The sequence below is a fragment of the Equus caballus genome, chromosome 15 (genome assembly GCF_041296265.1).
Source record: "Equus caballus isolate H_3958 breed thoroughbred chromosome 15, TB-T2T, whole genome shotgun sequence".
In the NCBI taxonomy this organism is placed as follows: domain Eukaryota; kingdom Metazoa; phylum Chordata; class Mammalia; order Perissodactyla; family Equidae; genus Equus; species Equus caballus.
Genome location: NC_091698.1, coordinates 29,111,863 through 29,138,849, shown reverse-complemented (window position 1 = coordinate 29,138,849; position 26,987 = coordinate 29,111,863). Strand labels below are relative to the sequence as shown.

General features: G+C 45.4%; 2 protein-coding genes and 1 long non-coding RNA gene across 8 annotated transcripts in view; 2 read left to right on the top strand and 1 right to left on the bottom strand.

Moving 5' to 3' along the window:
- Positions 1-14,961, top strand: part of NPHP1 (nephrocystin 1) — a 61,317-nt gene extending 46,356 nt beyond the window's left edge. For all 6 annotated transcript variants that reach the window (XM_014731027.3, XM_001494414.7, XM_070236159.1 and 3 more), the window contains 4 exons: positions 7,014-7,126; positions 9,200-9,273; positions 12,679-12,723; positions 14,271-14,961. In XM_014731027.3, coding sequence (XP_014586513.2) covers positions 7,014-7,126; positions 9,200-9,273; positions 12,679-12,723; positions 14,271-14,543 — 505 coding nt within the window. In that variant the 3' untranslated portion in view covers positions 14,544-14,961. The remainder of the gene's footprint in view (positions 1-7,013; positions 7,127-9,199; positions 9,274-12,678; positions 12,724-14,270) is intronic.
- An 8,023-nt stretch (positions 14,962-22,984) lies between these two features.
- LOC138917819 (uncharacterized) lies at positions 22,985-26,445 on the bottom strand. Its single transcript, XR_011426293.1, has 2 exons — positions 26,344-26,445; positions 22,985-23,464 (listed from the first exon to the last, which is right to left on the bottom strand). It is a non-coding gene; the product is annotated as an uncharacterized lncRNA (long non-coding RNA).
- MALL (mal, T cell differentiation protein like) overlaps positions 24,297-26,987 on the top strand; it is a 27,338-nt gene continuing 24,647 nt past the window's right edge. Inside the window, exon 1 of the mRNA XM_001494388.5 lies at positions 24,297-25,545. Within this exon, the coding sequence (XP_001494438.1) occupies positions 25,438-25,545 (108 nt within the window). The 5' untranslated portion in view covers positions 24,297-25,437. The remainder of the gene's footprint in view (positions 25,546-26,987) is intronic.

The following is a 26,987-nucleotide window of genomic DNA, read 5'->3' as shown; positions in this document are numbered from 1 at the left end:
TTTTTTAAATGGGCATAATAATAATATTAACCCCATAAAGTTGTAATGGGTTTTAATGAAAAGAAAGCATATAGAACACTTAGCTGGTATTTATAGTGCATGACACACAGTAAAACATAATAAATGTTAGCTGTAATTATTTACTATTATTATTATTATATGTATAAATAAATGCAAATATAATGCCAGGTAGATGGTGCTATATGTTGTAAAATTTGTTCAAATTAAGATGTACTATGTAGCCAGCAAGATTGGGGGGAATTTGAAATAGCCTTTGAAGGATTGGAGAGATGTGCCCATGTGAAGATATGAAGATGTGGAGGATAGGAACCTTCCACAGAGGGCACACAGTGGACGAGAAGGGTGGGAAGGAAGAGCATGGCATGGGAGCAGAGACTGATACCTTGAACTGTCCCACCAGGACCTCCTCATTGCTTGTAGATTATCAAGATGTAGGGTAATAAGTGAAAGCTTGGCATACCCCTCTCAATGGTTGCTTTTCTCATTCTAGGTCATGCTCTTAGTGTAAATATCCCTTGTTCTTATATCTAATACTGAAGTGTATTTTATAATTATAGTATTAACAGTTCAATCTTTCAATAACCATTAATAATATGTTCATAGGTATTATTCATTCTCTTGGCTTTTTTTTTACCTCCTGGATGTTCACAGAGCCTATAGAGTCTCTTTTTTGGCCAATCTTTCCTTGGAAAATTGTTATTTTTCAAGATTAAAAAAAAAAAGCACAGTAGCAGTCTTTGTAAAAGAAAAGCCCAAAATCCTGTTTGGCTTCATTCTTCCTGCTTCTTTGGCCTCACACCACTCATCTCGTTGATAAGCCTCCAAGAGTCCCAAAGCACCCCCAAGCATGTCTTTCAAGTGCAGCTCTTAATAGTGTTTCTTTGGCCCCAAATACTGGTTTGCAGGTACTTTTTACAATCTAGGGACCAAATTTGACTGGGCAGTGCAAAGGTCAGCTAGGCAGGTCTATTATTCCAAAGTGGTGAACGTTCTTCTCTATGCAGGGTGCTTAAAGACGGGCCCTGAGTCCTTGCCCTCCAGACCTCAGGAACTGAGGCACTTGTGGATTACAGCACACAGGAGGCCCTCGAAAATTTTGCTAAATCATTTCAAAGTAGAGATCTTCCTGCTAGTGTAAAAGGGTACTTCACAGGAGCTCTGCTCTGCCTCCTGCTGCCCCTGTGCTCTCTCCCTACCCCCAACCCCGCGTTGTCCTGGTGTCTGCTCTTCTCTCCTCTTAGAACCCACAGAGAGACTTGAGCACTGCTTTGAAATTGCTGCTCCACTTTGCATGATCCGGAAACGTACATTCCTGATAGTGTCAAGTGTGGGTTGGGGCACCGTGCTGGCGTGGCCCCAGGCCCAGGCTGGCTCTCTTAGAAACCAGGCCATAGGCACAAGGAAGCTGGAGGCCCTGGGCCTTGCTGCAGGGCCATGGCCACGGTGTGAGGGCTGTGCTGGGGTTCAAGGTGAAAGGCTGGGCACCAGCGTAGGTTGCTTTTGGACATCACTACTCTGAGCCTGTACATCCTAGAGGTGGAGACTTGGCAGGACTGCTCTGTCTCAGACTCCTCTTGCCTGACCTGCCACCTTCAGTGAACGGGAGAAGAAGGCGAATAATGGTACCCCCAGCCCTCTTCCCCTCCTTCAAAAGTACATCCCGCCTGTATCCCCAGCCTCCGTTGCTTAAAAAGTTCACCTTTGTTTAGCCAAATTTCTCTGCTTAAAGGAGAAAACACAGAGGCTCTTTCCATTGTTCGTAGAGACATACGATGGGGCCAGGGCCAAGGGCAGGAAACCCAGTTAGAGTTGCGTTAGTGCCCGTTTTTACCCACTATTGCTAGTCATCTTCAAACTGCCCTCTCACCAGCCACCAGTCTTACATGTGCGTATCCTTTGGATGTTGGGAGACCTGTGAAAATGCAAGGGAATCAATGTAGACTCATCTCCTTTACCAAAGAAACGGCACGGAATCCTGCTCCTGGATCTCGTTTTGTGGAGTCGTTTTGTCATGACCCTCCCAACATAAGACAAAAGAGGGAGCAAATAGGTCCTTCCGTTTCACCCAGACTCGCCTTTCTAATTTTGGAGCTGTTTTCCAAAGAGGTGTGACTTCATGTGATTTGGCCAAAGGCTTCTCAGCCCTGATGAGGGAAAGGCCTGATTTAGACTCAGACTCGCAGTGCGTGAGTTCTGAACACCAAGAACACTGGTCTGTAGGAGTAGGCTGTACACGTGTGTATAAATTTGCTATAAATTTGTTTATTTTCCTTTGCCTTTTTGATGCAGTCCATCTTTTTTTTTCTTTTACTTCCATTGTATTGTTGCTAACTATAAATGAGGTAATGGTGTTACTTGCCTGGAGCTCATTATTACGTTAGTCGCTTCTGCCACCAGGGTTTGCTGGTCTATCTGTGAGGTCAGAAAGAAGTGTATTGTTACTTCTTCAGCTCAGCCACCCTTTAGTAGCTCAGAGCTTTCTGGGAAAATCAGAGGATTTCCTAAAGAAAACTCTAATACAGAGCAGGCAGCATTGTCTCGTGTTGGCGGGAGGTGCCAGAAGGAAAGGAGTGCCGGCACTGTGGGAGGCCAAAGGCCTCTGATGCAGGCTGGAAGAGATGCCTGCAGACAGAGAGCAGGCGGGTCTCTGAGAGAAGGAACCAGTGAAAGGGAAGGAAGGAAAGAAGGAAGATCTCAGCCCCTCCCCTAGCAAAATCAGTGGCTGTTCTTCAGCATGAGACATCAGTTTGGGCATGCAGCTGAAACGCTGCCCACATGGGCCACAGACCAGAGGACAGGATGTAGAACAGCCCTTGGGAATCACAGTGTGAACACTGAGAAGGCAAGTGGTGGCATCAGGGCAGCTTAAATGGTCCCCTGCCGCCAGTCTTTGAAATCTAGGTCAGATATGTACAAGATCAGAATTTTAGCAAGGGTTGGAAAAAGATGGTTTCTGACTCTGTGTACCAAATGCTATAGATGACTGTGAAGTGTGGTAAGAGAACCTGTCTTGCTTTTTGGATGTTTCTAGAAATGCAGGGGTTAAGGAGTGGTCAAGGATACTTATTTAAATTCCATGAAACTAATTACCCATGGGATCCGTTGCTCCTGCGCCATCATAAGGGTCGCATTCATTCTGTTCTCTTCCAACAGGATAGAAACCAGTTACCTCTGTGATTAACTTTTCCTTCTAAAATGCTCATCCTAAAAATTAAAATACAGGATTAATTTACAAAAGTTAAGTTCTCTTTTAAAACTTTTGGTGGTTTTTTTTTAGTCCAAAGACATATTCCTCTTTGATAGAGAACATTGTTTGCAAGGTTTTTGAAATTTCCCATATGGTCATTCTTCCTGCTTAGTGACAGAGTTCCTGTATTTCTAAAAATAACATTTAGAAAATGTGTATTTAGAATGACTCAGGACATTTCTTGAGTATCTTCTAAGGTTGACTCTGGTGCTCAGTATATTCCCAGTAATTATTTGGTGTGCGGCGTGTGTCAAGATTTTAAAGCACTCGCTTGTCATCTTTCCAGATTATTATTTTGAAATCTCAATATTGAAATTTTGTTTCTATTTTATTATTCCTTAGTATTTTCTTCTTTTTGATGCTATTGAAATGGAATTAATTTCCTTTTCAAATTGTTCATTGTTAGTGTATAGAAATGTGACTGATTTTTGTATGTTGATTTTATGTACTGAAGCGTTGCTTAATTTATTAGTTCTAACAGGCTTTTTGTGGCATCTTTAGAGTTTTCTTCATATAAGACCATATATCTATGAACAGAGATAATTTTACTTCTTCCTTTCCAATTTGGATGCTTTTATTCATATTTCTTGCCTGATTGCTCTGGCTAGGACTTCCAGTAAGGTGTTGAATAAAAGTGGTGAAAGCAGGTATGCTTTTCTTGTCTTTCAGCATTAAATATGATGTTAGCTGTGGGGTTTTCATCTGTGACCTTTATTATATTGAGGTAGTTTCCTTCTATTCCTAGTTTGTTGAGTGTGTGTATTATGAAAAGGTGTTGGATTTTGTCAGTTGCATTTTCGGCATCAATTGAGAAGATCAGGTGGGTTTTTTCCTTCGTTCTGTTAATGTAATGTACTACATTGATGGATTTCCTTATGTTGAACCATCCTTCCATTCCAGGAATAAATACCACTTGGTCGTGGTGTATAAACCTTTTAATATGCTGCTGAATTCTGTTTGCTAGTATTTTGTTGAAGACTTTTGTATCAATATTCATCAGGAATGTTGGTCTGTAGATTCCTTTTCTTGTAGTGCCTTTTTTGTTGTTTGTGTAGGTGTGTGTGAGGAAGGTTGGCCCTGAGCTAACATCTGTTGCCACTCTTCTTCTTTTTGCTTGAGGAAGATTGTCCCTGAGCTAACATCTGTGCCAACTTTTCTCCATTTTTGTATGTGGGATGCCACCACAGCATGGCTTGATGAGCAGTCTGCAGGTCCACACCCAGGATCTGAATCCTCAAACCCCAGGCCACCAAAGCAGAGTGTACAAACTTAACCACTACACCACTGAGCTGGCCCATTCTTGCAGTATCTTTGTCTGGCTTTGGTATCAGGGTAATGCTGGCCTCTTCAAATGACTTAGGAAGTGTTTCTTCCTCTTTGGCTTTTTGGAAAAGTTTAAGAAGGATTGGTATTAGCTCTTTTTGAAATGTTTCATAAAATTCCCCAAGAAAGCCATCAGGTCCAGAGCTTTTCTTTGTTGGGATATTTTTGATCACTGATTCAGTCTCCTTACTAGTTATAGAGCTATTCAGATTTTCTATTTCTTCGTGATTTAGTCTTACTGGGTTTTGCATTTGTAGGAATTTGTCCATTTTATCTAGACTATCCAATATTTTGGCTTACAGTTGTTCATACTACTCTCTTATAATCCTTTTATTTCTATAAAATCAGAAGTAATGTCCTCATTTTCAGTTCTAATTTTAGTAATTTGAGTCTTCTCTCTTTTTTTTAGACCACCTAGTTAAATGTTTGTCCATTTGGTGATCTTTTCAAAGAACCAACTTTTGGTTTAATTGATTTTTTCTGTTGTTTTTCTAGCCTCTATTTTATTTATCTCTGCTCTAGTCTTTATTCTTTCCTTCCTTCTGCTAGCTTTGGGTTTAGTTTGTTTTTCTTTTTCTAGTTTCTTAAGTTGTAAAGTTAGGTGATTGATTTGAGATCTTTCTTATTTTTTAATGTAAATGTTTATAGCTATACATTTCCCCCTTAACACTGCTTTCACTCTGTCCCATCATTTTGGTATGTTGAATTTTCTTTTTCATTAATCTCTCAGTATTTTCTAATTTACCTTGTGATTTCTTCTTTGATCCATTGGTTGTTTAAGAATGTGTTGTTTAATCTCCACTTATTTGTGAATTTTTCAGTTTTCCTTCTGCTTTCCTTTGATTTCTCGTTTTATTCAATTGTGATCAGAAAAGATATTTTATATGATTTCAGTCTTTTAAATTTATTAAGACTTGTTTTCTGGCCTCATATATGATCTATCCTAGAGAATGTTCCATGTGCCCTTGAGAAAAATGTGTAGTCTGTTATCGTTGGGCAGAGTGTTCTGTATGTGTCTGTTAATTAGAGTTGGTCTACAGTGTTGTTCATGTCCTCTATTTCCTTATTGATCTTCTGTCTGGTTGTTCTATCCCTTATTGAAAGTGGGGTATTGAAGTCTCCTACTATCCTTGTAGATCTGTCTATTTCTCTCTTCAATTTTGTCAGTGTTTGATTCATCTATTTATGAGCTCTAATGTTTGGTGCATATATATTTATAATTGTTAGATCTTCTTGGTGAATTGACTCTTTTATCAATATATAATATCCTTCTTTGTCTCTTGAAACAGTTTTTTGGCTTAAAGTCTATTGTGTCTGATAGTATTATAGCCACTTCTGTTCTCTTTTGTTTACTATTTGCGTGGAATGTCTTTGTCCATCCTTTCTTTTTCAACCTGTGAGCGTCCTTAGATCTGAAGTGAGTCTCTAGTAGGTAGAATATAGTTGGATTCTGTTATCCATTCTGCTCATCCATGTCTTTTGATTGAGGAGTTTAATCCACTTACATTTGAAGTAATCACTGGTAGGGAAGGACTTACTATTGCCATTTTGTTATTTGTTTTCTGTATGTCTTATAAACTTTTGTCCCTCGTTTCCTCCCTTACTGCCTTCCTTTGTGTTTGATTTTTTTTGTAGTGACACACTTGGATTCCATTTTCATTTTCTTTTGTGTATATTCTATAGATTTTTTTTCCTTGTGGTTACCATGGGGATGACATATAACATCCTAAAGTTATAACAATCTATGTTAAACTGATACTAACTTGCTTCAATATTGAAATGTTTTTGGGCCCTTACTATGTACCATGAATTGCCTTAAGCACTCCTCATTTACCTCAGTTTAGTCCTTCTAGTAACCTTATGAAAGGCAGGTATTACTATCTGCATTCTACAAAGGAGGGAACCAAAACACAAGGAAAATAATTAATAATTAACCCAAAGTCCCATAGCTCTGAAGTAGCAAAGTCAGAATTCAGTCCAGGTCTGCCACACCCTCCCATGTTCCACCCAGCACCACGAACAGGCTGAATTCATGTTTCCTCTACATTCATCATGTCAAGTAGGGTGGCCACATGGCTTTGTTAAAACTTGTACCTGACAAGTCCTTTTCTATCCAAAACATGTAATTGATGACTTTTCTTTTTTGTTTGACATTTAACATGGGTGTATTTGCTAAAATGGAAGCACAGGAATGGCGACATAGAGTTGAGACTCGAAAGTATCCACATAAAAATATAAATTATCTGAAGTTTAATGTAGCCAACTTATAGTGGAAATTGTCCTTAAAATTGTTAAACAATATTTTCCAATAATGAAGCAAAACTTGGAACTGTTCTTTAAAGTAAAAATATACATTTAAAAATCATTGTAGGTTGGATTGTAGGGGATTGTTTAATGAATACTATTTTTTCTTCTTTAATAGTCTACTGCCAGAAACATTAATTGGAAGTATGTGCTCCATTCATTTATTGATATTTTATCGCCAAATTCTTGGAGATGTGCTCCTGAAAGACAGGACAAGCATGCAAAGTGCTGGTAAGGGGTCTTTGCAACTTCCTCATGTTCAATGACACACCATGCTTTGAGTAAATGTAACCTATGCCAACCTATATCTTCTGTTTCTGAAGGTGATGTTTGAACTAAAATATTTAGAATAGCACCGACATCAATAAATTACTTCGGATACAAAATGTTATACTTAGTGTGTATTATGTCTGAGCACAGTATATAGTCAATTCTTTACAATATACGTACTTTCACATTTCAGATTCTTGAAATTTGAGATCCTCAAACTCAAATATAATCATATTTTCCATTGCTATCTCTGAATAATCTGTTTTTACCGTGTGTTTGCTATGTGCATCATCTTTTGGGGAAGAGACTGAAATCACCAAAATAACTGTTTCTTAATGCACACATTGTAAGTATCAATGGATTAGTTAAGATTGGTGAATCCAGGTGAGAGATATTCAGGAGTTCTATGTACTCTTTTTATTGTTACAACTTTTTTGTAAGCTTGCAAGTAAAATATTAAAAAATAATGTTAACAAATCAATGAGTTGTCACACATGATTGAATTTGCAAAGAGGAATGAATGTGTTGTAAGAATTGCCTCAAAAATAAATAGTTTAACTTCATTGGCTATTCTTTGAATTCAATAAATCAGTAAGCAGATAGGCCTACTGTATGCCAGGCATTGTGCTGGGCCCAGCAATGAATGAGATGGGCATGGTCATCCCTACCCTAGTGTAGTGACAGGCCTCAAACACAAAATTACATAAGTAATCCTTTTCACCTTTTAAACTAAGTGTTCTGAAGGAACATACACAATGAAAGCATACAGTAGGAGGGCCTGAATTAACGTGTAAGATGATGGGAGCCTTCCCTGGGCAAGTAGTATTTAAGATAAGATGTGAGAGAGGAGTTAGAGTTATAGGGGAGGTGGGCAGGGATGATCCTTTCAGGATGGAGAGATCAGCATATCTGAAGACCCAAGGCAAGAAAACGTGAATGTGTTGGAAAGACTGAAATTGAAAGGAGGCCAATGTGGCTGGAGTGGAGTGAGTGAGAGGGAGAGCCCTGTGATGGCTCGGTGCTCAGGGACGAGTAGAGTTCATGCTTAGACAGGAGTCCTCTCCCAGGGATTTACCACCTGGGTAGGTCCCTGGAAATGGATCTCAAAGTCAGAGAAGCACAGACATTTCTCAAGGAACGATGACAACTCTAAAGGAAGGACAGTTAAGCCTGTTAATCATCACTTGCCTTTAAATTTATTTCAATGACTCCAGAAAAGCTTCATGAATGACATGACTTCTTAAAGAGGGTAAGGCTTATTAGTTTTCTTATGGGTTAGGAGAAGGTTCTTAGAATCATTGACTTCACTTGAACCTGACCATCAGAATAAACCTAGTATAATCTAGAAACAGGGTTTTCTCTACCAAGGACTCAACTTGTGGAATACATTCCCCCTGCCATTTCAAAAGTGCCCTTCCCAGTGGGCTTCTGTGCACAGTCTCATGTGTCATGATTAGCTGTGAAATATCAGTATTCTCCTACACAGTATTTGGCATGTGGCCAGAATCCCAAAATGTGATTCCCTCCAGTTTCCTCCTCCACCATCCAGTGACACCCAGACACCAGTCTGGGGTCCTTCCCTGAGCGCTGGGGGACTGGAGTCAGGCCTGAGCAGCCCACCCTGCGCCTCCTTTCCTCTGGCTTCCTGGTTCCTGCTCAGCCTTCCAGGAGCGGGGGGGCCTCCTAACTGGAAGATTCCTTTCACCACACCACAGTCATGAGGAGGAAAGAGAGGTTGAAAAAAACATAGAAAGAAGAACAAAGTTTTCTAGTCTTATTCTGTCAGAGCCCCTTCACTCCCACCCTAGAAGTCTTGTCTACTTGGGCCAAGACCCACTTCAGAGCTCCCTGGGGTGTGGATGTCGTAGGGGCAGGTGAGGTGGAGGGGATAGCTTTGAGCTCTCCCAGAGGTTAAGGTTGTAGAATGTGTTATCAACAAATCATGCGGAACAGTAATTTGATGCTTTTATGTTAAATGCAGTAAAATAGACTGGATAAGTTTGTATAAAACCCCTTTTGTTCTTTGTATTTCAGATTTAATGAGTAATCCTGTGCTGGCCACCTTCCCCAAGCTCTTGGAGCAGCCTGACGTGATGGACGCTCTCAGGGTGGGTAGGCTGCATCATGATGGAAACCTGACGGGCTCTGAAAGCAGTTACACTCACCAAGTTACTGCGTTATGACACCTGCTCTATGTTGTTCTTTCCCTATTTGGATGATGTCTCCCAATCCTTGTCCTTTGTCTGGCTAACTTGGTCTCATCCTTCCTTTCTTAGTATGAATGTGCCTTCCCCAAGGCCGCCTTCCTAACCCAGTAAGTAGAGTATGAGCTGTGTACGCTATTGTGATCTCTTACCTGTGGTTTGTTCCTTGACTCAAGATGACCCCTGATTGTGTCCTGAGAGCAAAATTCCAAAATGGCTTGTTAAATAAATCAACTGAATTTTCAGGGGAGAGTTAGGGCATGTATATCATTTTTAATTTAATTTGATTTATGCTGTCTATGAAATAGCAGGTGGATATTAGGTTGACCCATATGAAATCTTTAATTTTTAGCCATTTTTTGACCTTCAAGAATGGCAGTTTCAGAAAGTTCAACTTTATATATCAAGGGCAACAAACATTAGAAGACCCGTATGCCTGTGAGGCAAATACTCAGATAAGATGACAAGTGCCCCAGGGGGGGCATAATCCAGGTCCTTGGAGATTTGAAGAAGGTGGCAGTGAGGCTCAGGAGTCTGATTCATTGAAGAGGTCCTCGGCGAGCTGGATCTGATGACAGGCTGAGGGCCCAGTTGGGTTTTGACGTGCTGAGAGGGGAGGGGAAGACATTACAGGTGGGAGGATGAGCATGAGCAGACATTCTGAGGCAGGAAGGATTAGAGAGCGCTCTTGAGAGGAGCGGATGATCCAGCTGTCAGGTCAGATGTCCTCTGTCGATGGGCAAGGTCCATCTGAGCCTCAGCTGAGGGTGAGCAGTGTGGGAGGTGGGGAGCAACCCGTGAGCTTTTTTGCTTCAGGAAAACTGGCAGCACAGAGAGGTTGAAAAGCACCCGTGCAGGAGGAAGGTGAGCTGTGTTAGGAGGTGGCCCCTGTTGATAAGGAGGGAGGTCATGTGGGCCTGACAGAGATGTGAAAGGAGGAAGCAATTGTCTGCAGAGGTTTTTATTAGACTTTTAAACTGATTGCATGTGCTGGTTTGGCTAGGATGGGGGTGTCATCAGTAACAATGAAATCTTCAGTAGAAAGACTTAAGAAAATATTCATGGCATCTGATTACCCATAATTTCAGACAAATTCAGTTGGCACTACTGCTAGATAATACAGAATTTCTCATTCTTCCTTATAAAATCATTAGTATCACCATATTTATTCATTACACAGAACATACGTGTGCTGCTTCATTCAATAAATATTTCACGAGAGCCCACGATGGCTAAGGCCCTGTGCCAGGCTCTGGAACATTTCTCTAGAAGTGGAACATTCATGGAATCTGGACTTTGGTGTTAGGAGGAACCTGTAGTCTGAATTCTGCATTTCCTGATGAGCAGCTGGCTCAGAGAAGTGCAGTGACCTGGCTGGCTGTGGCGCTCAGCAGTGGCCGGGCCAGGGCTGTCACTGCAGGTCAGCTCTGGGTGCATCCAGATATGCCACAGGCTCTTCTAGAAAAGGCTTGTGGGTAAAGTTGTTCACAGATATTATGAAGTGAAAAAAAACATTTGAGGTATAATAAGTATATTTAACTATTTATATGTATATATCTGACTGTGGAAAGGTCTGGAAGAATATACCCGAGGAAGGTAGCAATGATTACCTCTGGATCATGGGTTATTTTGTTGATCTGTATTTTGTTAGTTTTTCCACCATGGATTATTTGTATAAGAAATGATAGAAATAAAAAGAGTGGTTTGCTCCTGCACCCTTGAGCCTTCTCCTCATGGCGTCCTGTGTCACTAAGGATAAGCCAGGCTGTGTGGTGGTAGCTGCACAGGTGTATTTCTCACTCATGGTACCTTCCAGATGGATCAATGGGAGACCCTGCTCCATAGTCACCCGAGGGTGCAGGCTGGTGGAGGCTTCTCTTTTTCACGGCATCATCTGGAAGGCAGGGCTTCCTCTGTTGCCAGTTGCCCTCCAGGAAAAGAGAGAATGGAGCATCGTCCTTGGACTCTCCACTGCCCTTGCCCCGAGGCAGCACTGGCGCTTCTGCTCAGATTTCATTGGGCGGAACCAGTCACGTGGCCCCACTTAACTTCAGGGGAGCTGGGAGGTCTGGTCTTCTGTTTGCTCCAGAAGGAAGGGAGAAGGGGATCTTGGTGCGTAGTGGTGACTCCCCCACGTTTGCTGTTCCCCACTGAGTTACCATAAGTGCAACACCCTACAGCTGGCTGGGGCTCAGTGCAAATGAGGTGGGACCTTGATGCTTAACTGACAAACAGTAGGCACATTTCACCAGACATAAGTCTAAAGTTGTCTCATGATATTCCCGTTAAGCCAGGTACCTTTTGAAGTTCACATTGTGAAGTGTGTGAGCCTCGCAGTGTGAAGTTAGCTAGGTTCAGTTTGTTGTTGGGGTTTTAACGTTAATGATGGCACCTGGCCTGTTTAGTAAGACACTCTGGCTCTCTCAGGGTCCTCTTCACACTCTCCAGGACCCACAGGCACAGCCGTCAATAGGGTGGAGAACCACAGTTCCGTAAGATAGTTCCTTCACAGTAGTAACTGACCATTCCAAGATGCGGTACGTGAGTGCACAGCCTGTGGTCTCTTGGTGGAAACTTCTCTTTTATTTCATGGAGCATCTCTTTCTTGGTGCCAGATGTCATGTTCACCCCAGGGCCTTCCTACTGAAAAGGGCCGATGCTTTCGTGTAGCCCATGAAATCAGGCCCCAACAGGAGGAAACCTGCAGACAGACATGAAACCGAGGCCCTGGAAGGAGCAGCCGGGAGACTGCACACTGCCCCACGCTCACAGTCTGCCCAGAACCGGCACTGAGTGCCTTCAGTTCACACTGCCGTGGGGTTAATGGAACTCTGGGTTTCTTATTTCTTCAAAGAAGCTCTGTGAAGCCTTGTGGATAGATTGAGAGTATTTACTTGCAAAGCTGCCCTTCAATTTATTAACCTGACTGTTGTCATCATCATGGCAGACAGAATTGTAGAGAAGTATGGTATTTGGCAGTTTTCTTTTTCATTAGTGTCTCACCTTAAAAGCTCACTAGTATTTTATTGTTCAGGTGCTGTGTTTTCATGGATGTGTTAGTGTTTCACTGATTCTGTTCTTGAATTAATTTTGACTTGTAAGAATCGTGGGCTCCTGAGGCATCTTTCACGGCCCAGTCAGTCTGGTTCCGGGTTGTTGGAACAGATGCCACAGACCCACTTCTTATGTGTGTAGGTTCTGTACCATGTTTTTAGCCCTGTTCATGAGTTTCATTACAGTGACCTTGCAGAAGTGTGACGAAGACTTGTGAATACTCGGCTTACTATCATATTTCTGTTTTCTTTTTAGAGTTCGTGGGCTGAGAAAGAAAGCACATTGAAGAGATCAGAGAAGGTAATCTGATTTTCCAGCTGCACTTAATGTTTGCTGTGCTCACTGTTTGCTTGCACCTTCTAATAATGCCTCTGCTTCAGCTAAAGTAGCCAGAGTCACATCCCTCTGAATCAGGTCAACTGTGTCACTGTGGTTGCAAAGACACTTTCCAAGAAGGGTACGGGTGATCAATTTCTAATGTGAAAAGAAACACGTCATCGAGACAGTTATTTCAGACCACTGAGTTTTATTGAATTGAGGGAAAGTTTCTAAACCAAAGTCTCCCAGTTGGCTATGAAATTTCTCTTGTTTTTAAAAGCTCCTCTAACTCTCAAGTCCATATCCGGTAAGGAGAAGGGAGAAAATTGTAAGCTGTGTCACACACTGAAAAGGTTCACGGCTGGTGCTTACATCGCCACAGAGGTGCGGTCGTTACCAACCAGAACTTGCCTTAGTCAGTGAGTGGGGGCTTCACTGCTCCATCCCAGGACTCAACAGACTTGTTCAGTAAACAAGATGGTAAATATTCTTGGCTCTGTAGGCCCTGCGGCCTCTGTCACAGCTGCTCAACTCTGCCGTTGTGATACACAGCAGCTACTGACTACGTAAATGTCTGAGCAGGCCTGTGTTTCTATAAAACTTGAGTTATAAAAAGAGGCAGTGGGCCACATTTGACCACGGTCCATGGTTTCTGAACTTCTAAAGGGTTAATTATCTACCAGGAACGTGGGAGAACAAACCAACCAAAAACCCTAAACAGTGAAAAAAAATTCACATTGTGTCTTTCTTTGAGTTTCCATATGACCAGTACCATCTACACTTTGCTAAAATTGGCAGATTTGATGCAATTCTAGCACAGCAGTGGCCAAGGTGCTGGGCCTCAGGCCCGTAGAAATTGCCCCCTTCACGTGCTGTGCTTGGAGAGGTGACATCTGTGTGCAGACCCTGCTGCGCACAGACATCTCCACCGTCGGCTGCTGTGCGCTCTGAGGTTCCCACCCGGCCTGTCGGTGTCGGGGGTCACTGACTGTGCTGATACGGCAGGCCTCGTGTTATCTGGGGAGGGTCTGACCACACTGCTCCTTGGGTCTCCTTTCTCTGGGTCTCATGCGGAACACTTGCTCCCCTTCTCTTACGACAACTCGACAATGTCTCTGATGCGCTGTAGTTGAATTAAGTGGATACAGCTGACTTCACATTGTCCTTTAGTCATATTTACCTGGAGCTACATCCTTGTCCCCAGAATTAGGTTTCAGCCCCCACTTTCCTTGATGGGATGTGTGGGACACCCTTGTGGAGCTTAGGAGACACCCAGGTCTCAAGGAGCCGCTCCCGGACTCTTGGGGAGAAGTGCTTGTCTCTACTCCTCGGTGACTCTTGCTGCTTCCGCTGCAGAGAGCGCTGTTTCCTGACTGAGTAGCTGGTTCACAGCCATCACCTGCCAGGCACTGCTGGCCCCTCTGTCCCTCCCATTAGATGGCTTCTAGTTAACAGAGTTCATAAATTTAACACTGAAAAAATGATGGCGCAGATCCATTCACAGTTACTTGTGGTGCCGTTGTCCCCAGAGAGTCAAAGAGCTCCTGAAGGCTGCGTTCGTCCTGGTCTACCACGACTGCGCGCTCCCTCTCCTCCAGTCCACACTCCTGCCCCCGTTCAGGTGGGCGGAAGGAGAGGCTGAGGCTGCCCGCTGGAAGGTGATCGCTGACTTCCTCACGGAAACCCGAGAGAACGGGGGCGCCCTCCACGCTCTGCTGTCCCCAGATGGGCTCCATGAACCCTTTGACGTTTCAGAGCAGACCTATGACTTCTTGGGAGAAATAAGAAAGAATGCAGCCTGACAGTGTGGCCCTGATGCACCCTCCACGGTGACCTGAATAAAGCGACAGAACCAAAGTAACTGTCGCATCATGACTTAGGCTTTACTCTTTCTTGTACAGCCCACGTTCCATTAGAAATATTGATCTGATAATTGGAGTATGTTTTAATACAATAAAATAAATTCTTATATAGAATACTATTATACCACAATTTAAAGAGATTTTTTTTCAAAAACTGTATAACTTACATTTAAATTGATTATATCTATAGATTTGCATAAAAGCAAGATTTTATCAAAAGCTAAATTTATAATTATTCAAGAAAGTAAAAATACAATCCATGCAATAGGAGAAGATATTTGCAAATTATATATCTAAGAGTCTATTATCCAGAATATATAAAAGTATGATTATTGCTAATAAAATTTATGTTGTGAAATGATGGGAAAATCAGAGTAATCTATTTGAGAAAGTTGTGTTATTGATCACTTAATTCAGTCTAATATTTTAATGTGATTTGTGCTAATTAGATATAAAAGGAGAATCTAGTTTTGCCTTTTCAACTCTATATAATAAATGCTCTTTAAAAAACAAAACAAAACTTTCAGGCTTTGAGGAACGAGTTACCCCACCCCTGTGTCAAAGAACAAAGGTTTTAGTGCATTTCAAATGCGCTTGTGACAGCTGGTAAATTGCCCCAAGCCTCACTGTTCATAATAATAGTACAGCGGGCATTTATTGAGTGCCTACTGTATCTGTCCTCAATTAACTCGGTTAATCCTCACAACTATTGTAAGAGGTAGATACTGGGTTTTTCTAAATCACAGCTGAGGAAACAGGCTGGGCTGGTTAGATAGTTTCCCTAATGTCAGAGCTAGCAAGCGGCACAGCTAATATGCCAAGTAGAGAAGCCGTGTGTCATTTCCTATAGCCTAAGATGTTCCCGTCGTCGGTGCAAATCTTTAAGAATTACATGTGAAGATGAAACGTGAGAAGGCTGTTTGAAGAAAACATGATCAAATTTGAAGGAATTTAGCCTAAATGATCAGAGTACCAACTGAGGGACTTTTTTTGACAGCAGCTGCCTTAATAGAGGCGTTCAGTTTAGAGCTCCAGCATGTTAGGAAACTTCTGGGCTGCATCTCAGAAGCTCACCCTACACCCTTCCCCCCGACACTGAACTTGGGCTTTCATCTCAGAAACTGACATGAGGAGAGAGGGTCCCCACCAAACGTGACAGGAGAGCTGGGCCTTGGAAAAGACCTTCCACTCCGTCTCCAGGAGCTGATTCCAGAGACTCGGTCCCTCTGCATCCCCTCCACCCTCAGGGACAGGGAAGCTGAGCCTCTGGACGCTGCCCACTTGCCCGTCACGATGCGGCCCTGACCGTCCCCTCCCCAGTGAGGCTCCCCTTCTCTGGGGCCCTGGCCCCCTGGCTCCTGCTGACCAGAGGGAGAGGGTTTCTGCCTTCGAGTGGAGACAGCGAGTGCACAGGGCCTTTCCCTGCTTTGTCGCTGAGTCGCCTCCTCTCAGGCCCCTGGGGTCTTGTTGGAAGGAAATGAAACCATGTCCCTCCCCACTGTGGAGGGCATTTTTCTGTAGAATCTTTAATTCCTGAGTTCCACCTTTCCGTTTTTTAATCATCTGGCTTATTCTTAGCACGAAGCCAGAGGTGGGGCATTCCGAGTGAGAGAAAGTGTTGCCGTGGATCCATCTCATGAACGCACAGCACGAGGGGAGAGAGCCTTCTTCAGGGCGTCTCCTCACAGACTGTCTCCCGTGTTCACATGAAATGTGTCGTGACTGACGAGCGTGGGCAGCTTTATGGTTGCTGATGCATGAGAAAAATATGGGGACACGAGAGAGACAGTTTCAGTAATGCTGGGGCCAAAGAGTGAGGCACAGAGGCAGTTGGTGGAACCGGAGGGGACAGTCCCACAGGGGCAGGGCGTCTGCCATTGAGAGACTCATGTTTTCTCTTTAGTCAGTGGAAGCTTTTTTTTAAACAATGAAACCTCTCTGGCATTTTAAATGCCACATTTTACCTTCCAAAACAGGAAGAGGTTGTCAAGGAGCCAAAAACATCCTGGAATTGAGTCCTGGGGGGTCTGTCTCAAGGAGCGTGGCTTGGCAACACGCTGAATTAATCATAAGAGCCGTGGTTGGGGAGCAGCAATTGGGCGGCCCGCAGGCCTTTGCTGAGTGACGACATACGTTTGCAGTACCTACCTGCGAGGCCAGCGGACTCCTCATATGGGGACCAGTGGGAGGGTGGGAGGGTGGGGATTCTAAACTGTGAGCTTCTCGGCCCCCTCCCCTCAGCCTCACAGCCTCGTAATTGGTTGAGTGTCCTCATCCATCAAGTCTGCTGGTGATGAGAAATGCTGCATTTCCCTTGCCTGGGGCCTTGGGCTGGATGGTTAGGGGAGGGAGCGTGTACAGGTACAAGCTCTGTCTTCAGTGGTTTTATGGTCTAATGTGTGAGGCCAGAACAACTCACTGGGAACCAGTTGAAATATATAATACCACGTACAAACGGAGCAGGTTTGACTTGCCAGCCCAGTAGCATGTGGGAAACCCATCAGTTTAACAAGGGAGGGAGCTAGAAGCATCATCTCCCAGCTGAGGGCTTTGCAGCATTATAGGCTCTCCTTGGCCGTGGACTGGCTCAGCTTCCTCGTGTATGAAGCCTTCCAAATTGGGAGGTTTTCTCGGGGCGTGGAGGTGCTCAGAGCTGGCTGTCACCTTGCTGCTTTGTATTGTTTCCTCAGAACAGAGAATCAGTGACAGAACCCTACTTAAGGCCCTGTGCATCTGAGCTTTATGATTGTCCATGTACTCATCCATTTATTCAACATACATTGGTTGAGCACCTATGACACCAGGCACAGCATGAGGCTTTGAGGACATAGTGGGGGCAGCGTGATCCCTGTCCTAATGATGCATGAGGTGGACAGTCATTACACAGAAGAACCACGAGGGAAGGGCACAGATTGTTAAAAGAGCCTATCATTGTGTCTTTGTTGTTGCTGTAATATTTAATCAACAACACTGTGGCCTGGGACGAAAGTGCCATAGCAGGCGCGAGAAGCAGTCAGTATAAGTATTCCTTCCTCTCCCCACTCTCCCTCTCCAAACTCCACCGTCCGGTGCGGAAGACTCAGATTCAGGTCCATTTTCCAACGAATCCACTATCTGAAACTCTGGAATGCGTGGATTTGATAACCCAGTATCCCTCAAAATCCAGATTTGCTGTCTGAACTCCTGATACTTGAACGCGGTCACCAAATAGACGTGGCCAGGGAGGGCAGGGCGGAGCGGCGAGTGGGTGACGAGTGAAGGGCTGTGGCGTCTCAGGTAGGACAATGGAGACCTGGGGCTCCACGGCCCCCGGATGACTGACACTGAATGAGGGCGTGCAGGTCTGCGCGCAGCCATTTAAAGTGGAAATCGTTAATGGAACACAGGACTTGACTTTGGTAGTGTGACTTTAGTAGTGTCTCATGTTTCTCCTGTCCTGGGAGGCAGGCTGGACCTTAACCTGCTCATGTGTGTCTGACTTTGTCAGCAGAGATTAACTTTGCAGAACTTTGTCCTTTCGAAGAGGCCCCTCTGCGGGGTAACAAAAAAATTCTGCAAGCTTTCTGAGCTGTTCTCCAGGTAGGTATCTCTGCATCACCCAAACATTATCCCACTGAGTTTCCTCTTTCCTGGCAGCTGTCCTTTGACTCTGAAGTGTTCTGTGCCTGCCCAGACCCCGTAGATACTGGGAGCCAGGCTCTGTTCTGCCTGACGGCCACAAACACAGCATAAACCACAAGTCCTCCCGAGCCTGGGCCTGTCTGTGGGAGCATTTCAACTCCCCTACTTGAGAGTTGAAGTGACCTGGATTTGTAGAGAGAGTGGTTTCAATCCAGTTGTGTCAGAATCAGCAGGCGAGAGCAGTGGGACGTGTGTGTCCCTGCAGCATAAAGGGGGACACACACACACACTGTTATCCCAGCTCCAGGACTGGGTTCTGAGTGGCTCGAGCTGATCAGAGTATCCCATTCCCCTGGTTGCAGTGATTGGATTGGGAACGGGCCAAGAGAGACCAAATTCCAGAAGATTTACTCACCAGCGCACCCTCCTTCCCCGCCCAGGGTAGTGGGAGCGGCGAGATCCGGAACTGCTGCTGCTGTGGCGATTTCTCACCAGGAAGGGAGAGCCTAGGGAAGTGAGTGCATGGGGGGTGGAGGGGTGTGGTGACACTGAATGAGGTTGAGAATGAAGACAAGTGCAGTGACAGCGACGGGCAGACCCAAACAGAGGAGACCTAGCTCTTTGGTAGCGTTGCTTGAGTCTCACCTGAAGCCAACAATCCCTCTGAACGTCTCGCTTACCTGAGGTAACAAATTCCCTTCCTCGTTACAGCCAGCTGGAATGGGTTCTTCCAATGCGTGCAATGGAAAGAATCCTAATGGATACACCTGTCTTCTTTCCCCGAGCATTTCTGGCTTTCTCTTGGCCTGCCCCTTAATTGTCAGGCAACCAGTAAATCTTTTCTGAAAAATGTATAAAGCAATTTATTGGTAGGGAGAGAATTTTGAGGAAGAGGAGCCCAAAAAGGAGATGAGTAGTTGTCTCCAAAGTCTTTATGACTGAGGGGGTAGATTCAATCATTCGAAACATTTATTAAGTGCCTACTGTATACCAGGCAGTATTCAATATGAACAAAGTTACTGTTCTCCTGAAGCCAACATCTTAGGGAGGGCAGGGCAGGGAGACAAACAGTATGCAAATGAACCAATAAACAAAAAAAAATATTAGGTAGTGATAGGTGCTATGCAGATAATCAAAACAGGCGGGTGCGGTTTTGATTCTGGGCAAATAGAGATGGATATCCCACTCTCCCCTCCTCTCCTCTGAATGCAGCTAACAGCCCTGGAGAGAATGCATGGGACAGCTATCTGAGGACTCAGAACAAATGGGAGCAGGAAGATTTGGGAAGGCAACCGGAGTTCAAAATACTACCAAACTGGTGATGAGTTTCCCGTTTTCTTGCCCCTAGTGTCTCCAGGCCTCGGCTCAGAGACAACGTGAAACCCAGAACTGTGCACAGCGTACAGACAAAAAACATCTCCCAAAGAAGCCCTCTATTTCTGGTGTGAAGAATGGGAAAGAGAGCCCCTCCAGGTCAGAGAGAGGGTAGAAAAGCCCTGTTTATTTTTGTTTTTTCCATTCATTCCTGCCCCAGCCCCCAGGCAATCTAGTGACAATAGTGGTGGCAATGGCAGTGACAGCCAGACAGGTGACTGCAATTCTAAGGGAGGAGAATCCTTCTCTTTGACCAAAAGAACTGTGGTCCCAAGAGCCTGGGGGAAGTTCCTGTTGCTTCTTTTTTCCCCCCATATACAGTTTGCTGCTTTTTGGCACAGCAGAGCAGGGAAACTAAAACTCTGGCTTTTCAGCCAGAGGACCAAGGTGAGGGTGGAGGGGGCAGGGTCTCCTGGAAACTGGAAAGTGTTGAGGAGATCATGGGGAGGCGGGACTAGAGGAAGTGATCCCATGAAGTAGCGTATGAACGTCTGACCCCACCCCAAAGCTGACCCTACCAGCAAACCACAGGATTTTAGAACTGGGCCCCCCAGGTCCAAGACTAGCACACACACTGAACAGATGGGGATAGCGCTGCACAGCCTCCAAAACTGAACTGACGTTGTTTAGTGTTCCAGCCCAAAGAAGCAGACAGCAGCATGCAGGCGGAACCTAACCAGGCTGATAGCCTGATAAAACAGACAAAGAGCAACATTTTCCATAGGATTTAAACAAGACCCATCATCCCATAACAGTATTCAAAGTGTCCAGGTACATTCCAATATTGCTTGATATTTGAAGACTCAAGAAAATCTCAACTTCGCTCAAGGGAGAAGACAATCAAGAGACAACAACTGAGATGACACAGCTATTGGAATCGAGACATTAGAGCAGCTATTGCACGTATGCTCCAAGAAGGAAGGGCAAATCTCCTTGAAATGAATAGAAAGATCGACAGTCTCATCAGAGAAACAGATGATATAAAAGGAACCAAATTGAAGTTTTAGAAATGAAAAATACAGCGACAAAAATGAAAAAACTTATTGGATAAATTCAGTAACAGAATGTAGATGACACAGTCCGTGAACTTAAAAATAATTCAACAGATCAATATAAATCAATATAAATTGACCTGTAGATCAATATAAATTGTCCAGTTGAACAAGAGAAAGGAAATAGATTGAAAAAACTAAATCCTTAGCAACCTGTGGGACAGTACCAAAAGGTCTAACATTCTTGTCCTCAGAGACTCAGTAGGAAGGGAGAAAGTCTAATGCAGAAAAACAATTTTGAAGACATAATGTCTGAAAACTTCTTAAATTTGGTGAAAGGCATAAAGTTACAGATTCAAGAGGCTCAATGACACCAAACAGTAAGCTTAGGAAAATCCACGTCCAGCCACATCATAATCAAACTACTGAAACTAAAGACAGAGACAAAAATCTTGAAAAACAGAGAAAAACAGTGCATTAAAAATAGGGAACAACAATTTGAATGACCGTGAATTTCTCATCAGAAGCCAGAGGCCAGAAGGCAGTAGACCATTTTTAAAGTACTGAGAGAAAAAAACCCAAGCCATCAACTCAGAATTCTATATTCTGCAAAAATATCCTTTAGGAATGAAGGTGAAATAAAGACTTTTTCAGGTGAAGAAAAAGTAAGAGAATTCATTGTCAACAGACTTGCAGAAATGCTAAAGGAAGTTCTTTAGACAGAAGGGAGATGATACCAGAGGGAAGCTTGGGGCATTAGGAACGAAGGAACAGCAACAGAAATGGTCAATATCTGGGTAAACAGAAAAGATGATTTTTTCTCTTGAGTTCTTTAAAATGTGTGTGATGGTCAAAAACAAAAGTCATAACATTGCCTGATGGGGTTTTCAACTTATGTATATATAATACATATGATGATCAAAACTGAAAAGCAAGAGGGTAAAGATACCTATACGGTCGTAAGGTAAGGTTTCAAAATGTTCAGAGTAGACTGAAAATTTAACTATGTATATTGTAACTCCTAGAGCAACTTCTAAACAAAGACATGGTAAGAAACTCAATAGATGAAGTAAAATGAATACTAAAAATGTTCAAAAAATCCAAAAGAATACAGAAGGAGGAAATAAAGCAATGAAATACAGAGCAAACAAACAAGAAACAAAAAATAAAATGGTACACCTAAATGCAAACATATCAGTAATTACATTCAATGTAATATCTAAACATACCAACTAGAGGCCACAAATTTCAGAACGGATTAAAAAAAAAGACCCAACTGTATCATAAGCACACACACAAAACCCAATATAAATATAGTGACGTAAGTCAGTCAAAAGTAAGAGAGGAAAAATACGTACCAGGCAAACATGAACTGTGTTATAATATACAAGTAAACATCAACTATAAGCCACAGTATTTGCACACGTTGTTGGTGAGAATATAAATGGTTCAACCACTTTGGAAAATAGCTTGACATTATCTGCTGAAATCACATACCACATGACCCACAATTCCACTCCTAAGATGTTCTCAATAGAACTGCACACATAGATGCCCCAAGAGACATGTTCTAGAATATTCATAGCAGTGTTATTAATTATAACCCCAAAATAAAAGAACCCAAATGTCCATAAACAATAGAATGGATAAATAGAGTAACATATTCACATGTGAAACACTAGGCAACGGCAAGTGAACTAAAGCAACGTGCAAGGACGTGGATGAGTTTCACAGGCATAATGTTGAAGAAAGAAGCCACAAAAAGACACAAAGAAACTCATTCAAAAACAGCCAAAACCAACCTATGGACTTTGGTATCACGAGAGCAGGTGTTTTGGGAGGAATGGCAAGAAATGATCTGGAGGAGTCTGGCAACATTCTCTTTCTTGCTCTGGGTTCTGGTTCCACGGTCTGTACATTTTATGCATTTTCTGCAAGTGTATTATACGTCAATAAAAGCAATTTTGAAACCATTTTTAAAAGTCAGGATGGAAACATTAATGGAGGGAGTGCTGGTCTTGCTGTGGAAAGGGAAGAGAGCCAGAGAGAAGTGATTTCAGGATTAGACTCAGATAAGTGCTGATTGAGCATCTGCCATACGCCAGAACTGTCCTAAATGTTTTCATAGATGTTATCTCATTTAACCCGCCCCAACTGACAAACGAGAAAATGGAGACAATGGTAATAGTAATCAACTGGGCCAAGCACTGTTGGAGCGATTTCAGGATTAACTCTAATTTTCAGTCCCATGAGGTCGAAACCAGCAGGCCCTTCTGGGAGCACTCCTGCAGGCCCTTCCTCTGGGCCCGGCAGTCCCCACGGCCTCACACCAGACTTCTGACCTTGTCTCCAAGTGCGTCTATACCCACAGCCCCAGAGGTGCATTGACTGGACTTTTTTTTTTTTAATTAGGAAATATTTTATTATGCAAAATTTATGTTTGTTGTATATGATGAGAAAGCGTGGCAAAAACAACTTTTTGTTAATGCATCTTTCTCTGAGATTTTTTTGTGAAAAGTAAAGACTTCTTTCCTAATACATTCTCAGATAATATAACTTTCTATATAGAATGTTTAACAGCTGTGTTGGTAACAAGTCTCCTGGGACATAAGGGTACAAAACTGAGAACAAATCAAACAACCGCAGAGGAAAGACCGCTGCTAGAGGGTCATCTCCAAGAGGGCGGCATTTTCCACAGCAGGGCAGACGCTCTGGGTCCCCCAGGGAGCGTGGTTGGACATCTGAGCCATTCACTGCGATGCTCAACAAGACCCAAGGCATCTGGATATCGTCTCCTGAAACGAAGTGCAGCAGAACCGCCACCGGGATTTCTTTGAACAGCTCTCACCATCTCTGGGGCTTCTGTGACACCTCCTCCAGGAACAGGGATACAAAACTCGGGGTTATTTATTTCAGGAATCTGTGGGCTTTTTTCCATTTCTTTGCGGGGAGGCTGTTCTTCTCACAGCTCTAAACTCCTGTCCCTTCTGGGACCTCCCTGCCTGCAGTGCATTATGAATCCTGTAGTTTTCTTACAGATGGCCTAAGGAGAGCGTGCTATGCTCTGTTGCATATAATAAAACATTACTCGGTTAAATGTAAAATGTTTAAAATATGCCACATTTCTCATAACCTTGTTTTGTCCCATCTTCATTTCTTAATATGCTAATTGCCTCAGGAGGTGGAAGGGCTGAGGCCCCGTCAGCCTCCAAGGGGCTCCAGCTTCTAGCATTACCTCCACTTCACAGATGAGAAGTGAGCCCAAGAAAGACTGCTTTCCTTCTTGCTTTCCAGGCTGTTCCCACTACGCCATGTAGTTGGTGGTCAAGTAAAGGTATCCTACAGGCCATAAGAGTGGCACAGGGCTTACGACATTCAGGAGAGGTGGGATTCCTGCAGCAATGCCTGCTTTGCCTGGCTTCATCCTGCAAACGAGGTGGGGCCGGATGGCAGGTGGGCCTGGGGCCTCACGTCTTCCCTAGACCTCCCAGGCCTGGGAGAAGGGCATCACGAGGCTGGCCTGATGTTTGTTGGGGTCCCATCGCCTCTCCTGGCAATGCATTTGCTTTGGGCTTCATTTGTCCAAACTCCCCTCTCCCCTGGCTCTCCCCAGACCAGGCGAAGGCTGGCTGCTCCACCCACCTGTGCCCAGAAGGGCAGGCCCTGGAATGCACGGCTCTGGCTAACGAACACAACCTGGCCCCTTGTGGTGGACATCTAATTGCCCCGCCAGCAAGGCAGTCCTCCCCATTTCCCCTCCACACCAGGGAGCAGCAACCCGACTGGCCTGCACGAGGTGAGATAGAGGCCATGGAGGGCAGGGAGAAGGGACCCCAACCCCAAGCATCCTGAGCAGATTCTGAGGCACCAGGCCTTTCTGCAGGGTAGTCAACTGTAAGGCAGAGAGGAAAAGGGCTCCAGTCTCCAGGATCTGTCTGTAGAGTGAAAGGAGTTGCTTGGTGGCTAGGTCACAGCCCCCAGGACTCCACCGGCAGGCAGGCGGGAGGCAGGAAGGAACCACCTGGCCCCAAGTCCCGCTCCTGGCGACACCGGCCTGGGGGGAGGCGGGGTCCAGGGGCCGGGAAGGGAGGCAGTCAGGCTTGGGGCAGCACCCAGCCAGCCCTGCCCTTCTCAGGGGCCCCCTCCATCTGCCCTGGGAGGAAAATAGGAGAGGGGGGTCGGAGAAGAGGCTGCAGAGAAGGAAGCACCAAGTGAGGGCTGCTCCTCTCCCTCAGGTTTGAGACTTCGGGTGGACCCGGGGTGGATAAGGAGGGAGCCAGGCAGCAGGAGCCGTGGGATGCAAGCCCAGCATTGCCAGTGACCAGCTCAGTGACCCTGACTTGACCTCTGCAGATTCTTGGTCTCCTCCCTTGGAAAAGGGGTGAAACAGCCACGTGCAGGACTACGGGGAACACCAGAGCTGCCTGCAGATTGCTTGGCTCGTAGTAGGTCCTCAATAAACGGTATTTGTCAGGGCAGATGGCCTTCGCCTATACTCTGGGCACAGGGTTGGGTGGCGGTGGCTGTAGCTGGCATCCACTGGAGTAAATATGCTCCAAGATTCAAAAGCTCCTTAGGACGAAAAGTCTAGGAAGAGACCCCCGCTTTCCCTCCTCTGTGCGCCCGACGGCTCTGCCCCAACCCGGGCGCAGACCCAGGCGAGGCGCAATCCGCCTTTAGCGGAGGACTCTTGGCTGGAGCGAGTGGAAGGACCTGCTCGGCTGGAACGTTTTTTTTCCCTCCCCGGCGACGTCGGATGGGTGTGTCGGGCAGGAGGTGATATTTGAAGGGCTGCGGGCACGAGCCAGCTGCTGCGGAGCCAAGGGCGCCAGGCAGCGACTGAGAGCATGGCCTCCCGGGACCCGCCGCCCGCCACCACCTACGCCCCGACCGACGTGCCTTCGGGGGTCGCGCTCTTCCTCACCATCCCCTACGCCTTCTTCTTGCCTGAGTTGGTGAGTGCTGCTGTGCAGCCACATGCGGAAAGGGCGGGACCCTGAGGAGCCGGCCGGGGGCTGGAGCGCGCTGCCCCGGGAAGGGGCGCCAGGGCCGGAAGCTGTAGTCCCCCATCTCCCACGCTGGACCCCGAACCGGGGGGCGCCAGGGCCGGGGCTGCTGGGGTCCCCCAGCTCCGCCTCTGGACCCAGAGCCGGGATGTTCCTTACTCCCCCTCCGCGCGCCTCTGGCTTCTGCAGGATGGGTGGGTTTCCTCCGTCCCTAACGAAACCCACCGTGGGTGACGGGCGGCAACCTGGGGACTGGAGGGGTGTGGGAAGGCTGTGAAGACATCCCGGATCCTCAGGAAGATGTTGGAAGTGGCCTTTGTATGGTTTCTTTTCTCCAACTACTTGTTTGTGCTTTTCTTAAGTTCAAAGCAGGGGGACTCTGTCTTTCCTTCTGAGAGGAGGTCTTCCAGTATTTTCTTAATTCTCCTGTCTGCTGACTTGGAACTTTGACTTATGTGGACCGCCCCCCCCAGGAGATAGCTTAAGACATCTGCCGTAAAGCAGTAGCACAGGAGAACCTGTCCCGGCGTTACTCTCTGGGGTGCCCTGCGGCTCATTGGTGGCCCCAATCCTCCCAGGCAGCTGGCATGTTCCAGTTTGCAGGGCTCTGCACACAGTGTTCAACAGAACTCCAGTCCCCTGTGAGCCGCTGTCACCATCCCCCTTTCACTGATGGGCTAACAATTCAGGGCAAAGGAGTTTGTCAAACACTCTGAAATATCTAGCTTGTGGGTGGTATTTTCTTACCAGCTCCGAATCTGGCCATGTTGCCGCCGGCAGGGAGGAGACGATAGAAAGTGGTTCCAACTCTCAACTGGACCCGACCAGCCCTCCCTCCTTATCTCCCTGGAAGGCTGGGCCTAACTGAGTGACCTTTTGGCAAGCTGGTTAAAGGGCACCCATTGATGCCAAAGGGAAAGGGAAGCTGGGCAGGGCAGGCCCAGCATTTGGGTGGCTCCAGCTGAGGCCCTACCCAAGGTGCAGGTTTCCGCCAGGCCTGCCACCAGGAGGACACAAGTGTGGGCGTCCTGCCAGACTGATGACATCTTAGTGCTGAGGCAGGTTCTGTGTGCCGGGACCTGGGTGTGTCCCTCACCGCAGAGCAACCATGTGAGTTGCCAGGACGGTGGTCGACTCCACCACTTTTTATTGAGCACATGCTTTGTGTCAGTCATGCAAGCGGCTGGCGACAGGGCCACTGCCTTCCCAGGTTCCCTGTCTGCTGGAGAGGGACTCGCGAACGCTTCCTCTCCATAGTCAGGGTGACTGTCCTGGGCTGGGGCACAGCAAGGAGAGACCATCTGACCTTGTCAATCTGGGAGGAGTCCAGGCCTGTCACTGAGGAGGTGACTTTGACGTTGGACCTCAAAGGACAGGCTGGATTTCCAGCT